Source organism: Lucilia cuprina, chromosome 3 (assembly GCF_022045245.1).
Source record: "Lucilia cuprina isolate Lc7/37 chromosome 3, ASM2204524v1, whole genome shotgun sequence".
NCBI lineage: Eukaryota > Metazoa > Arthropoda > Insecta > Diptera > Calliphoridae > Lucilia > Lucilia cuprina.
Window position 1 is genome coordinate 592,161 of NC_060951.1, and position 15,811 is coordinate 607,971.

At 29.3% G+C, this 15,811-nt stretch overlaps 1 protein-coding gene across 1 annotated transcript in view; it reads right to left on the bottom strand.

The window, feature by feature from the left end:
• Positions 1 to 1,935: 1,935 nt before the first annotated feature.
• LOC111677131 overlaps positions 1,936 to 15,811 on the bottom strand; it is a 55,572-nt gene continuing 41,696 nt past the window's right edge. Inside the window, 6 exon segments of the mRNA XM_046945506.1 lie at positions 1,936 to 6,513; positions 11,797 to 12,132; positions 12,208 to 12,483; positions 12,612 to 12,730; positions 13,497 to 13,748; positions 13,820 to 14,047. Of these exon segments, the coding sequence (XP_046801462.1) occupies positions 3,957 to 6,513; positions 11,797 to 12,132; positions 12,208 to 12,483; positions 12,612 to 12,730; positions 13,497 to 13,748; positions 13,820 to 14,047 (3,768 nt within the window). The 3' untranslated portion in view covers positions 1,936 to 3,956.

The window sequence follows — 15,811 nt, forward strand, 5'->3', positions numbered from 1 at the left end:
AATATTTGTTGTGGTTTTTTAGGTTTAATATATTTTTCTTTAACTATTAACTATGTATATAAATGTGTGTGTGTGTTTTCAGTTGTTTTGTATATGAAATTATTTTGAAAAAAGTTTTGTAAAGTATTTTTTAATTTCTGTTTAAAAAGTTGATTTTTTTTAATATTTTGTCTTTTTTAATTTAAATTTATTTTTATTTTTTTTTTTTTTTGTGAAATTTTCTTTTATAATTAAATTGAATCACTAACAAGAATGGGAGTTTTATAAACATTTTTAATGGCTATACTCAATCAGCTACAGAATTTTATTTATATGATTTTTTGTTGTTGTTGTTTGTTTTACTAAAATTTTCATTTCATTTGTCTTTCGTTTTTGTTTATAATTATTTTGATCTAAAATGTTAATCTTCGAATATTTTTTTAATTTAATTTAACAACTAATATACCTACTATTTTATTTATTTGTTTTTTTTTTCAGTTGTGTGGTTTTTGTTTTTTTTTAATTTAATATAATAAATTATTAAATTTATTTAATTATTTGGTTATTTTCTGTTGTTTTCTTTTATAGTTTTTATTTAAATTTCTTTTAATTTTATTATTTTGAGGAGGGTTGTCTTAAAAGTAATTCTTCTTTCGGTCTTAAATTCGACTTAAGGCTAAATTTTTATGTATTTTATGTTGTTTGCATGTTAGATGTAAGAAAAACCTTTAGATTTCAGGTTCAGTTATCATTGTCTATATGTTATGATGTTTTCTTGTTTTAAACAATTCAAGTTTTTCTTTTTTTGTTAAAAGAAAAACTCAATTTGTGACTATTTTTTTCAGTTTAGTTTTATGTATTTTTTAAATAAAAACAATTTATAATAATTATGTACAAGTGTTTTAAAAATCTAAAAAAAAATATATAATACAAAATAATAGTTTAGCAAAAAAATAGGAAATTTGTTTAATAATAAATACAATATAAAAATGAATACACGCAGGAAATTTTCAAATCATATATGAATGAAAAAATATCAAAATAAAATTATTTGTGAAGTTTTCATTTAAAGCTAAATTTACTCTATTTAAATATTTTAAAGATTTTTTTTGATTTGTAATATAAATAGAGTAAACTGAGCTTTATTTTTATTTTCAAATAAATGCTATTGTTTGAATCTTTTACATGTTTGCTGGAATGTTTAGGTTTCCAATAAAATTTATTGTTTATTTTAATTTAATATTCGTTGCCTTTATTTTTAAACTATATAAAAAATGTTGTATTTTAATTTTTAGACCAAATCTATTTTAAAATTTATAGTTTATTTGTAAAAAAATAAATAAGAATTTGCATTTTATTATTTAGATATCCTCAACAGTCTGTCTAACAAGAAAATTAACAAAATATTTGATTTCAAAATATCAATAAAAGATTTTAATACAGTTTGTTATAATTGTTTTCAAATTCAATTATACAACAAAAATATTGTTTCAAAATAATTTAAATTCATTAAAATCATTTTTAATTTTTGTAATTTAAAATATTTCATAAAAAGTTTCCATTACTTTTGCCTTATCTCTCGTTAACCAGACCATTAATATGTATTTTTCTGTTTTTTACTTGAAATCTTGAAAATTGTTAATTAATACTCTATTGATTTTGTTTTTGTCTACGTTTACATAATTATTTGCATCTGCACAGCAGAAAAATATTACTAACAAATATTTATTACAAGGTTTTTATGTTTTTTTTTTTATTAATTATTTTACACATAATTTTGTTTGTAACTATTTATATACGCAGTTTATACTATAATGTATATAAATTTTAAATTTTAAACTATGTTTTTTTTTATATAAAATGTTAACGCAGTGGATTATTATCTAATAAACTACATAATTGTGACTTTTATCTTCAAGTGTAGAATGAGATTTCGAGAGAGTTAGAGAGTAATAATGTTAATGTATGTATGTTTGGTTTTTTATATATATTTTATATAAATTTGTTTTAAGGATCAAGAGAGTACAAGAGTTTAAAATACGTTATTTTAGATTTAGAGTGAGAGAGAGAGTTAGGAAAGGGTTAAAGGTTACAAGAAAGAGTATTTTTTTTGTATAAACGTTTGTGCTTTTTCCTTTAAACTAAAGTTTTTGAAATAATACAAAAAAGGACTATAAATTATTTACAAAAACCGGTTAAACAAAAAAAGTATAAAAGTAATATTTATATTTATTTCATTTAAAGTTTCAGACCGGTTATGAAAAATAAGTTTTTGTAAAAACCACAACAACATTTATATCAATTCGAAAGATTTATATTATACTCCTTGAAGTAAGACTCAAACCTTGCTTTAAGCTTTGATGAATCCTTTTAGAAAAAGCTTTCCATTGTTGTTGTAGTTTTTAAATATAATAAATGCATTTTTTGTTAAAAAGACCTGAATTATTGCTTAGACTTTTTTCTTTTTTAACTTTTACTTGTTTTTCTTTTTAGTAATACGTACAAAATTGTATTTTTTTAATGTGTCTCCTAAACATGTTTGTTCATGCCTTAAAGTGTATTAGTATGTTTTCTATGTTTTTGTATATGAGAGAGTGTGTATGAAAAGGATGTATCTTTAAGGATTATTTTATGTTTATAAATATGTATGTATGAATGTAAGCAAATGTTTTTTTGTATAATAAATATGTAGTATTTAGTAGTATATGTTAGAGTTAATGTTATTTTGTAAATTGTTTATAATACGTATTTGTTTAAATGTATGTTGTATTTGTAATTGTATTTTGATTGATTAAATATTAAATATAACTTTTGATGTTGTTTGTTTTGTTTGTTGGTTTATAGACGTCACAAAAATTTTTGTTTTATTTTGACATTTCGCAACGGTATTCATAATAATAATTACTTGTTAATTTAAACGCTTTGAATTTCCTTTTCGTTTTTTGATTCTTTTTGCTAATTTTTACTTCTTATAATAATAATAATAATAAACTAATAAATAAAGTTTAAAAAAAGGAATACAACTTATTTTTTTTTATAAAAAAGTAATAATAAAAATTATTTCTCTTTTGTTTTGAGATTAAGCAATTTGCAATAACGGACTTAATACAATTATCAAATCCAAGGTATTTCTAGAGAGCATTAGAGAGTAAGTTTGGTTGAGAAGAAATCATTGTTCAAGTATTTTCAATGCAACAGAATAATTGTATCTTGGTTAGTTAAAAATTTGTAAAATTATAGAAAGCAGAGGGGGAAACTTTGGTTTATCCCGTTAATTTTCACTTTATTATTTAATTTTTTGGATTATAATTTATGGTTTCTTTTGTATCTCTTGTCTGTAGTTTGGAGAGTGCTTTGGTGTTGTAATGAAACAATTGAGCAGTGAGTAAGTTTTTGTTTTCGTATTAGTTTTGAAGTGAAGTGAAAGTGTGTGATGAGAGTCACAATTTAAACTCCACTGTTGCCACTACAACTGATTTGTTTTTCTTACTATAATGATATAATAAAACCTAAACGCTTTTGATTAAAACTGATTTAGTAATAATAAGTAATAAAAAACATACCCTAAAATACAAATACAAATATTTTGTTTCACAGCTTTAGAGCAAATTTCAATTAATTTTTAGTATAAGTAACATTAAAACTACTAGGCGGAACTAACGGTGCCAATTGTGCCAACATAATTAGTTACAATTAAATAAAGCAACAAATCCACAGCTGGTCTCCTTAAAATTATCATTATTATTACAAATCCGCTCCTTTTGCCGCCACCACTTTGGTTACCTTTTACCAGTCACCTCCGCCATACTCTGGGCAAATGATCTTGTTCGTTCGATTGCATGATGAATGAATGTCATTCAAAATTGCCAGCTGTTAGTAGGGTGTTTTTACCACGTTGCCACATAGATGGTTTGCACCCGCTTGGGTGTGGGTGACCCCTCGGTAGTGGGGCTAAATTTTTATGACGTCTCTAAAAATCATACTTTAAATGTTTTTTCGCGGCGTTGTTGTTGCCGATGTTGTTGTTGTTGCATCTGTTGTTGCTGGTGATGGTTGTGATGATGCGTTATGGTACCATTACCCACATTCCCACTGAAAGCATGACTCATGGCTAAAGAGGAATCATCGCATGCATAGCTGGATATGCGATGATCACTGCGACTTCGCTCACGATCATGCGTACGTTCTCCACGATGGTGATCAGCGCTGCTGACCACTAAGCCACCATTTCGTGCTTGCTTTAAATTGGTAGCATTTTGCGACTGGGATCTTCGATTGCCCAAACGTTTCAGCTCATAATCACGAGCATCAGCCACATCAAATGTAGCAGACCTTTGTTGATGTTTCGTTGATGTTGAGGAGTTGCCGGTGGAAAGGTGAGATTGCCTGGAGCCCTGATGGTGAGGCGTTTGGGGCTCATATGCTCCCGGACAATATTCATCATATTCGTGGTCTTCGCACTTGTTGGCATTATATGAGGCGGATACCGCCGATTCTCGAGGTTCTCTGCCGCTTGACGAGGAACGTTGGTGTTTCTTGGGCGGTAGAGGTATGGGTGCTACGCATGAACTATTGCCCATTGCTGCGGCAGAGGCATTAGATGCTGTGGAACACTTAGTGCGTCTCACGACATCAACACCGCCGCCACAGCAGGCGCATTCCTACAATTCGGTCACCGAATACATGTCATTGTTGGCATGAGATCCACCACGTTTTAGCGAGCGATAGTACATCTGTTGCTGGTGAGCCTCGACCAGCAATTGTTGCTGATGTTGTTGCTTCGTTAAGATGGTTGAATGGTAGTTGTTGTTTGGCGTGGTCGCTGCAGGATGGCGTTGATGATAGCTTGATGGCTGTGAGGTTTCATAAGAATGTTGCTTTTTGACTGAAATGGAATGTTGATCCATGTAGGCGGCATTTGAACGTGCATTGTCCAAGGTCTCGGAGCGTCGTGAACGTTCGTGTTTCTCTCGTTCGCGATCCCGGTCGCGTTCTCTTTGACGTTCTCTATCTCGTTCGCGATCTCTTTCCTGTTCGTAGTTGTTCGTGGCTACTTGTTGGTGGCGTAAACTATTTGATTTGGGAGGTAGAGTCTGCATTTGTTGGATATTCGAGTTGTGCTCTCGAGATTTGTGACGATTTTTAGGTGGTAGACTAGGTGGTTGCAATTGGATTTGAGGCTGAGTTTGGTTCAATTGATTCAGTTGCTGTTGTGAAGTGGTTTGAGTTTGTGCTGGTAGTTGCAGTTTCTGCTGCTGTGGTCTTTGCAGCGAACGATACTGGTTTAGGTTGGCTGCACACAAGGGCTGGGGTGATATTTTGGATTGCTGAACGGGTGGAGGGGCTGGTTGCGGTTGATTTTGTTGTGTAGGTATTTCGGGTAAAGGTTGATTAATGATTGAATTTGGATTTAGAGAGCGGGGTAGTTGTGGTGGTGGTGCAGGTGCGGCTACTGGTTGTGGAGGTAGAGGTCTGGATGCAACGGAGGGTATGATTTGTGGTGGTGGTAAAGGAGGAGGAGGTTCATTCTGCTGCTGTTGTATTTGTTGCTGTAATTGTTGTTGCTGCTGCTGTTGTTGTTGATAACTGGAGCTCTCGATACTGTAGACCGCTGACGGTGGCAGAATATGTGTTGTCGGTGGATGATGCTGAACTGGCAATGGTCGCTGAACTGTAGGTGTTACTGTTGCTGGTTGTATCTCTTGTAATTGATATTGCTGAGGCTGCTGTTGTTGCTGCTGTTGCTGAATTTGTAATTGCATTTGTAATTGTTCTTTGGCATATGAACTGCCTACACCTGTAGTGCCCGGTATCTCGGTAAATGTATTCTTGGGCTTTGGCGGCGGAAGAGGTGGAGGCGGTGGCTGAGTTGCCTGAGGCACTAGCATTTCAGTAGTATTATTCACATATGATTGAGGTATGCAATCCGGCTGAGGACAATAGTCTTTGGATACGGTTGAAATTGAAGGAGTCTTGGCACTACGCAAATTAGGAGAAGGACTAGTACCCTTCAAGGATCCTCCATAACGACCACCATGTGGTCGCCCTAAAGTAGCACACTTATTGGCCGTAGCAGCAGCTAGCACACTCAAATTATTATTGCCCCTTACCGCTTTCGGACCTATGCTAATGTATTTGGGATCGAAACGATTAAAGCTATTGTTGGTAACATCACGTGGATCCTTATCGTCATCCAGATCCAAACCATTGCCAGTTGATCTGCAAACCGTATTCGAAGTTTGGGCGGACAATACAGAACGTAGCGAAGAACCAGCCGAACGTGGTAGAGTGGCTGAGGCAAACATACTTTTAATTGAATTTCTTCCAATACCATTGGAGGCGGTAATGCTATTAAGTCGTATACTGCTATTGCCTGCATTAGAGCTGCAGGCAAGCGAATCTCAGTAAAAATCGTTGGCTTCCAAAGTCTTACATTGTTTGCTAAGTGTGGCATATTTGCCGTTATTAGGACCAGGCATATAGCTGGGTTGCTGATGCGAAGGCAGTCGCCCTAAGGTATGATGGCCCGAAGATCTAAGGGGCAGAAAAAACATGTAACAAATTAATTATTGTAAACTAGTTGGGCGTACAGATTTATAAATGTGTGATGTTTGCATAAATATGATTGATTTGATATAATAGACTTAAATATTTGTATATACAAACTGTTTATAAAGGTTTTTATTAAAGTGCAGATATTTAGTTATAGGTGAACTAAATTAAAAACAAAAGATATAAATTTAAATTGAAATAATCGTTATTTAACAATTAAATAAACCCGTTTGTGTTCCCCCAAAGTAGGCCACGTAGTATTTTGCAAATAAACTTATTTCTTCGTTCTCAAATAACTTTTTTTTATGGGAACATAAGGTGCTGTTCCTAATGTGAAATGAAGTACAAAATGTTTTTATGGTTTTTGTTGTAATTTTTTATATTTATTGAATGAATATTGATAAGTTTTCTTAGGGAGCTCATAATATGGTATGATTTAAAGAAAGTGATAGTTAAATGTGTTAAAAACAGTTTTCCAGTGGAAATATAAAAACTAGTATTGGAGAGTATAAATATAGGGAGATCAAGAGAAACAAAGACAAAGAAGTACATATGTATATACTTTTAACTAATGCAAGGTAAGTGATTATTTAGTTTAGGGAATCTGCCACAATTTCAATATATTTGCTATAATTTTGCTCTTCACTGTTTATCTGTAGTATGACCTGTTTATTTACATTTGTTCAATAAAAACTATTTACGCTTTTAAAACTAGGAATATTTCAATTTCAGCGGTAATCAAATTAAAACTTTATATATTTCTAGCAGTTGTTAACAATTGGCATAAACTAGTTTATGGACGAACAAAAAATAAGGAAACTATGTTAACCAGGACTTGATAGCCGAGAAAAAATAACTTCTTAATAAAGGGAATAAACAGAACACAAAGTTTAATACAACACTAACAACACACAGATATCTATTTATGTATAAACTAACATTAAAAATTTAAGTTTATAAACAAAAAAAAATACATAAGTAATTTGTTTAGCATTTATCTTGAATATGTTTTGTAATATTAAAGGAAACATTTATATTTACAAATTTGAAAAAAAACATGCTAAATATAAGTACACATACATACATACATATACAACAATAATTATAAAATTGCAGAAAAATCATTTTTAAAAAACTTAAACTTCAATTAATAAAACAAACATTTTAAATGTTTATTAAATACATATAATTATTTAAAACTCTAATTTAATAACAACAAAATAACACCAACTGTCTTTTACTTTTTTCACTTGTCCAACAATTTAGAACACTTGACAGTTTACTTTCGTTTTTTAGAACATTTATTTAGTTTAAGCGCATTTTTCACACGGTTCGGAAGTTAATTGTTAATGTTTTAGAAAATTAATTGTTTTGTCTAGAAATAATAGTGAAATGTAAAATATTTTTGCAGAAAAATGTTAATAAAGTGTTGCTTAATATATGTATATAAAAATATTTTTGGAAAAGTTTCATTTTATATATTAAAAATGTGTGTAAAGTTTTTAAAAATTTGTTCGTCAACCACTCGCCAATCGTTGTTTTAATGCAGTCACCTGTTGTTGTTATTTTTTGTATCAAAAGCCATGTAATTTTGTTGTTATGTTTGAGTATGGTGCAAAAAAAATAAAAAAGAGCAAAAGCAGAGTATGAAAAAGCTAGGCACTCAATAAATGAATGAGCTGTTGTTATTGTTGTATACTTTAGTGTTTTGTTTTGGAAAAAATCCGTTTCATTAAATAATAGAAAAAGGTTCAATATGTTGAAAAGTAGATATGTAATTAAAAAAGAAGTTTTAATAAAATAAAATAATCTCAATTTTAATTTAAAAATATAATAATGATATCAAAAAGCAAATATCTATGCTTTTAAATGGCCTGTTATAAATTATTTAAGTGTTTTATATAAATGTTGTTTTATTTGAAAAAGTCAATAATATTAATTAATGTGATCCAAAACAAAATATCCAAAGAAACATAAGCGGAAAAGGAAATTATAAATGTAAGTAATTTTATTTTATATTTCTCTTAAATTTGTTTTGCATTTTTAGATTTACACATTTTCCTAAAAACAGTGCAGGCACTTTAATAGAAAAAAGTCCCCAGTTTTGTTTTGAAATACGTACATATTTATGTACGTATAGCGAATTTAAAACAAAAAAAATTATTATATGTAAATAAGTATTTGAAAGACAAATACTTTTAAAACAATTTCAAACCCTCAAACTTTAAACTTTAAAAATGTTTTCCAAATATTAGTTCCAAACCATCATAATAAAGTAACGTATAACAACAAAAAATACCAACTGTCATTTCCTTTTCTTACTTGTCCAAGATTTTAGAACACTTGACAGTTTACTTTCGTTTTTTAGAACATGTAATCAGTTTAAGCGCATTTTTCACACGGTTCGGAAGTTAATTGTTAATGTTTTAGAAAATTAATTGTTTTGTCTAGAAATAATAGTGAAATGTAAAATATTTTTGCAGAAAAATGTTAATAAAGTATTGCTTAATATTTGTATATAAAAATATTTTTGGAAAAGTTAAATTTTATATGTTAAAAATGTGTGTAAAGTTTTTAAAATTTTGTTCGTCAATCACTCGCCAAGCATCGTTTTAATGCAGTCACCTGTTGTTGTTATTGTTTTGTATCAAAAGCCATGTAATTTTGTTGTTATGTTTGAGTATGGTGCAAAAAAATAAAAAAGAGCAAAAGAAGAGTATGAAAAAGCTAGGCACTCAATAAATGAATGAGCTGTTTTTATTGTTGTTTATTTTAGTGTTTTGTTTTGGAAAAAGATCCGTTTCATTAAATAATAGAAAAAGGTTCAATATGTTGAAAAGTAGATATGTAATTAAAAAAGAAGTTTTAATGAAATAAAATAATCTCAATCAATTTTATTTTTAAAAATATAATAATGATATCAAAAAGCAAATATCTATGCTTTTAAATGGCCTGTTATAAATTATTTAAGTGTTTTATATAAATGTTGTTTTATTTAAAAAAGTCAATAATATTAATTAATGTGATCCAAAACGAAATAACCAAAGAAACATAAATGTAAGTATAGTTTTATATTTCTCTTAAATTTGTTTTTGCAACATTAGATTTACATATTTAATAGAAAAAAGTCCTCAGTTTTGTTTTGAAATACATACGTACATACATACATATGTATGTATAGCGAATTTAAAATAAAAATAATGATTATATGTAAATAAGTATTTGAAAGACAAATACTTTTAAAACAGTTTTAAACCCTCAAACTTTAAACTTTAAAAATGTTTTCCAAATATTAATTCCAAACCATCATAATAAAGTAACGTATAACAACAAAAAATACCAACTGTCACTTCCTTTTCTTACTTGTCCAAGATTTTAGAACACTTGACAGTTTACTTTCGTTTTTTAGAACATGTAATCAGTTTAAGCGCATTTTTCACACGGTTCGGACGTTAATTGCTTATGTTTTAGAAAATTAATAGTTTTGTATAGAAATAATAGTGAAAAGTAAAATATTTTTGCAGAAAAATGTTAATAAAGTGTTGCTTAATATTTGTATATAAAAATATTTTTGGAAAAGTTTTATTTAATTCGCTAAAAAAGTGTGTAAAGTTGTTGAAAATTTGTTCGTCCATCACTCGCCAATCGTTGTTTTAAAGCAGTCACCTGTTGTTGTTATTGTTTTCTATAAAATGCATTTAGTTTTGTTATTGTGTTTGAGTGTGGTGCAAAAAATATAAAAGAGTAAAAAAAGAGCATGAAAAAGCAACGCTCTCATTAAATGAATGGCCTGTTGTTATTGTTGGTTATTTCAGTGTTTTGTTTTGAAAAAAAAGTCAGTTTCATAGAATTGTTGAAAAGGGTTTTTATGTTGTAATTAATAAAAGTAGAAGTTTTAATAAAATAAAATAATTTCAATAAAATTCAAAATATGTATAATAATGTTATAAAAAAGAGTAATAGAAAATATCTATGGCATGTTTTAATATATATTTTAGTGTTTTTTAAAGTTGTTTTATGCAAAAAAGTAAATTTCAAAATATAATATAATAAATGTAATTCAAAAAAATCTTCGAATAATATAAACGGATAAAGAAATAATATTTGTAAGTAATTTTGTTTTTTATTTCTCTTAAAATTGTTTTTGCAAAGTTTCATGTATTTCTTTAAACAGTGCTGCCATATTAAAAGTAAAAATTCCCCATGTAAAAGAAAATAAAAGTCATGGATTCTCTTAAATTTGTTTTTGCAACTTTATGCAAACAGGAAATGATAAACAAAAAGGGACATTTTTCTTAAATTTTTTCAAATTAAAAATTTAATTTTTTATTCATTTAGGCGAAACTTTTAGGCTTTGTTGTAGTATTTCATTAATAAAAAGATTAATAAATTATAATATTTTTTCTTTGCGCCATTTTTATAACATTTGGGTTCTTTCCAAGGATTAGGAATAGGATCATACTAATATGACATATATATGTGTATGTAAGCATTTGTTAAATAATACATAAATATTCGCCAGTTTGTTTTAAATTTCCCTTTTTAAACTACATATACCCCTTTTTTATGTATATGTATGTATAATGTACATATTAATAGTGCAAATTCTGTTAAGTTTGTGCTTGTATGAGTGCAAAATATCCTAGTGACATTTATATATATGTACATTTATATACTTTTTATATATCTCGCTCAGATCTGTTAGCATGTGTATGTGTGTATCTACTATTGGTGTTAAATAAATATAAATTTATCAACTTTAAATACAAATATTTCCATATAAATATAAAAATTAATTGAGCGTATTTATACAAAAATAAAAAAACATATATTAACATTGTTTTTAAAATAATATTTAAACAATTATGCAATTATGAGAAAAAAATTGTATGATGTAACATTTTATATTTAAAGGCACTTCTTTTGGTCAAGCAGTTTTTAAAGTAGGAAACTTTGTTTAAGTTGCTCTTTGAATTAAAGCAATAAAATAACAAAAAAATGTGAATTTAAGTGTTCATTAAAGTGGTCAAAAAAATAGTTTGTAAAACTTAAAAAAAGCTGCAGTTTCTTAAGTAGTTGCCTCCGTTTTTGTACATATACCTAGATAGCTTGTTAAGGACACTGGTCCAAACTTAAAACACATCGACCTTGCTAGTGTTTGTATATAGGAAAAACGAATTCAGAAATATGCGTTTAGAGAAAAAAATGTGAAAAATTAAGTTGAAAAAAAAAATAAATAAAATAAAAAATTAATAAAAGCCATGCCTTGTGCCATGCACCACAACATCATAACCTGGCGGTGGTGAGGGTGATAATTTGCCACTACCAGCCGCACCACCACCACTATGTAGTGTGTTAGTTTTATGATGATTGTTGTATGATGCCAACCCTGTTCTCAATCCATTGGCGGCACCATTGCTGCGTGTGCCACCCAAGGTGCCACTATGGCCTGCGGACACGCCATGGGTCTGCTGATGATGTAAAAGGGTACGATTAATAGTGCCCGTATGATGGACTGGTGCTGTGGGTGATATATTTGCACTTGGTGCATTAGAGGGGAATAAAGGTGCTGTTTCGGATTTATCGGCATCCACAGAGGGTCTATAATTATCATAAGAATGAAATAAATGAAGAATGAAATGCAAGACAGTTTATTTGAAAGACCAAACCAAGTACCTTCGTTTGCTTAAATAGATCCAAGCATGTGAATCGGCATAGACAAGTATGGTGAAGAGAAAAGATGTCAAAAGGCCGGCTACCATCATCAGACTTAAACCTAAAAGACCGCCGCCACAAAGACCTCTTAAAGCCTCTGAATAATGACGATCTATGGCACGTCTATCCAAAGTTGCTGATAAAACGGTGAGATTACGTTTCGTTTCCTCTAAATCATTATCCATGGACTCTAGTGTTTTGTGTACATCTATACGTGGATACGTTTCTTGGCTCATTCTAATAAAGGAGTTTAAAAACGGTAAAGAGTATTTTATGTTTACATACTACTTAGTATGAAGTTACGTGTGCATTATGCATACGCTTGAGTAAAATCAAAGTTGCTGTATATTTTGTCTGCTACTTACCTTTGTATTAAATAAACTGATTCACGAGCACGTTCCACCAGATCACGTGATTCATTCAGGCGTAAAATGAAGCGATTGCGTAAGGTGCCACAGTTAAGGAAGTAAACGTAAGGACTCCGCTACATAGGATTATTGAGGAAAAGATAAACAAAAGATTTTTAAATTTTTACTTAATAGTGAGAAATAGATAAAGTTATTTTAAATTGTAAGTTAGCAAATTCAAGTGAACAAACAAAATGGGCGTCAATAACGTTTTCTTACTGTTTTGTTCTTTTCTTATTTACCACTCTCTAGCGGGAGTAGCGAAGGGTGGAGGCCCATATATTATCATTTTCTGTCATTTCGTTGCAATCTAATGGCTTAACAAGAAAATGCAATTTGACAATGAATATTATCAGCCACATCAAGTGGACTGTTTTGTTTGCAAAATGGACGCAGCGTTCTAAAATGTTATGGAATAATAGTAGCCAACGAAAAAAACCCCAATATAGTAAAAGCAAAAATATTAAAAGAGAACACCAAACTTTGTTTTGTTCGTAGTTTGGAAATCAAATAAAACTACAAAAGTTTTAAACGACATTTGTTCCGTTTGCAATATGGTGGTTTAATTTATTGGCTAAAAGCCAAGTCTGTCTGTCGGCCGGTCTATGTGTGGTATTTTTTTAGCCATTTTATCTTGTGCAACTACTGCCAAGAAACAAACAAAAACTGAACTAAATCTATTTCTTTTTTGCAAAGTTAGAAAACTGAAGACCGAAAAAAAACGTAATACAATTTGTTGACAGATATTTATATAAAACGGTTAGTAAGTTGTCACCGGCTTTTGTTTATATAGTATATGCGTTCACTATATAAAATATAGCAAATGCTTAATTATTTGCTTACCATTCCCACCTGACGACACATGTACTCATGTGGACGCATACAAAAGTCACCAGCGGCTACAGCCGATGCCAGATAAACACCCGCCAATAGCCAACATATAATTATACAAAATAGACCAGCTACACTAAAGAATATCAAGGCACAGCGAGAACGACGTGCCACGCCTATTACCAATACGGTACACAGCAGTAGTAAAAGCGTAAGGAAACCTAAAGTTGCAGGCCATCGTATCGATTCATAAAGTTCACCCAACTGCAAGAGATAAAGAAAATTAAATTATAATTATGCATTTACGCATTTAAATAAAACTGTATTTAACTTACATGTAATAAACCCATTAGGGAGGTATCATTTTCACTGCCTTTGGTTTTCATAAAATATAGCACCATGTTATCGAGACTGGTAACAGCACGTGAGGTATTTTCGCGCACTAAACCACACGTTTCAATTAACAACATTACAGCAGTTTGATTATATTGTACTTTTTCTATTTGTGCTTCGAGTCTATGTTGATTCATTTTAGTTTCGAGATCATGTTTTATGGCTTCAGTCTGTAATATAAAAATAAAATAAGTTTTATAAAGCTGTTTTAGTAAAGATTAAAACAATTTAAGAAAATTTTAAATATTTTGTCGAATTTAATTCCTTATTTAAATACATATTACTACCGTATGCTTTACTATCTTTGTTTAATTGAACGATTTTCATAAATTCAATTATATTTTTATATTGAGGTGGCACATTAAATAATATGTAAATATGTGTGTAGATAAGAATTAAGACATAATTAAATTTAGTAAATCATTAAAATTATCTTGAAATTTTGTTTAAAAAGGTGGTGAATAAGATTTTCTTATTCCCTTACACTTAATCAAACCGTTAGTTTAAAAATTACCCTGTAGTTTTATTAGCAGTCATTTCTAGTTGGTTACACTATTAGATTAGTTTCTTTAAAAATATTTTTGTATAGAATATAATGCTTACTCATTGCATTACAGTCTACATCTGTTTTCACTTTATTGTAGCAATAAAATTGGCGGGAAATAAATTTTCACTTTAGTGTCTCTAAGTAATCAGTAGAGAGAACAATTTAAATTTATTTCTGTAGTTACTAAAACAACCAGAAGCAATCTAGACAGTTAAATACCTCTTTAAATCAATCACTAGATTTTGACAAAATCACTAACTCCTAACAGCCTGCTAAAACCACAGGGTATTTGCAGTAGTGTATGTACATGTGAGTGTAGGTGTATGTGCTGGAAAAACTGTCTATGTTAACTTTACCTGTCAGCTTCAGAACTTTTATGTTGTTCAAAGACTTCAGTCTTCAACTACTGTAAATATGAGTGTTTGTAACTTCTAGGTATAAAGTTTTTTATAACGATGCATTTAAGCTGTTATTAAGTTCATGTTCATAATAATTTTTTTCCTTCATTTCTCGTATATACTGCATGTATGTGTTACATACTAATAGTAAATACAGTTAAAGTTGAAAGTAAACTAATGCTTAAATACATAAACTTTAACTTTCCATCCTAAGAAATACACATGTTAAATCTTTTGTATTTCAACATTTTTTTAAAACTACTACTTTAATTGATTTAAAATGTATCTGTCACATTTTATATTTTAAAAATCTCTTGACTTTACACTCATCTGACATTAATTATTGTCACAAACTGTATATTTTTAAAACATCTAACAGAACGAGCTGTCATATTAAATTTTCCGTTGTAATAATTATAGACTAAAGTTAACAGATGATTTGTAAAGAGAAAAAGCAAAAAAAAAAAAAAAACTCAAAGCTGAAAAGCTATTAAGGTAAAGCAATAAACTTTAATGAACCTTTTCCTAAAAAAAAGAAATAATGAAAGGAGTTAGTTATGTTATAGTTAGGCACTAGCAACAAAAAAAATTACTAAATTATTTTTGAACTTTTTAAACTTAAATTATATGAATTCTCATTAACAATGAACACTTTAACATTTTCATTTAAACGATAATTGTTTAAAATGCACTTTTCACAACAACAACAAAATAGAACATCCACAACACAATTGGCGGTTTCTGTTTTATCTCAATTGATGTTCTTATTAGAACTTATCTATAAAATTGGTCTGTATCTTGTTGTAACGTTGGATAACACAATGAAAACAACTGCTGCCATTTAAGCAAAGAGACAACTACAGTGTCCTATACATTGAAAACGCTTACAACACCAAAGCATTTTCAAAACCAACAGTGGCACCCCCCTACATTATACCAAATACAAATTAGAATGTTAAACTTGTGGTGTTTTGGAAATAACTTTGTTT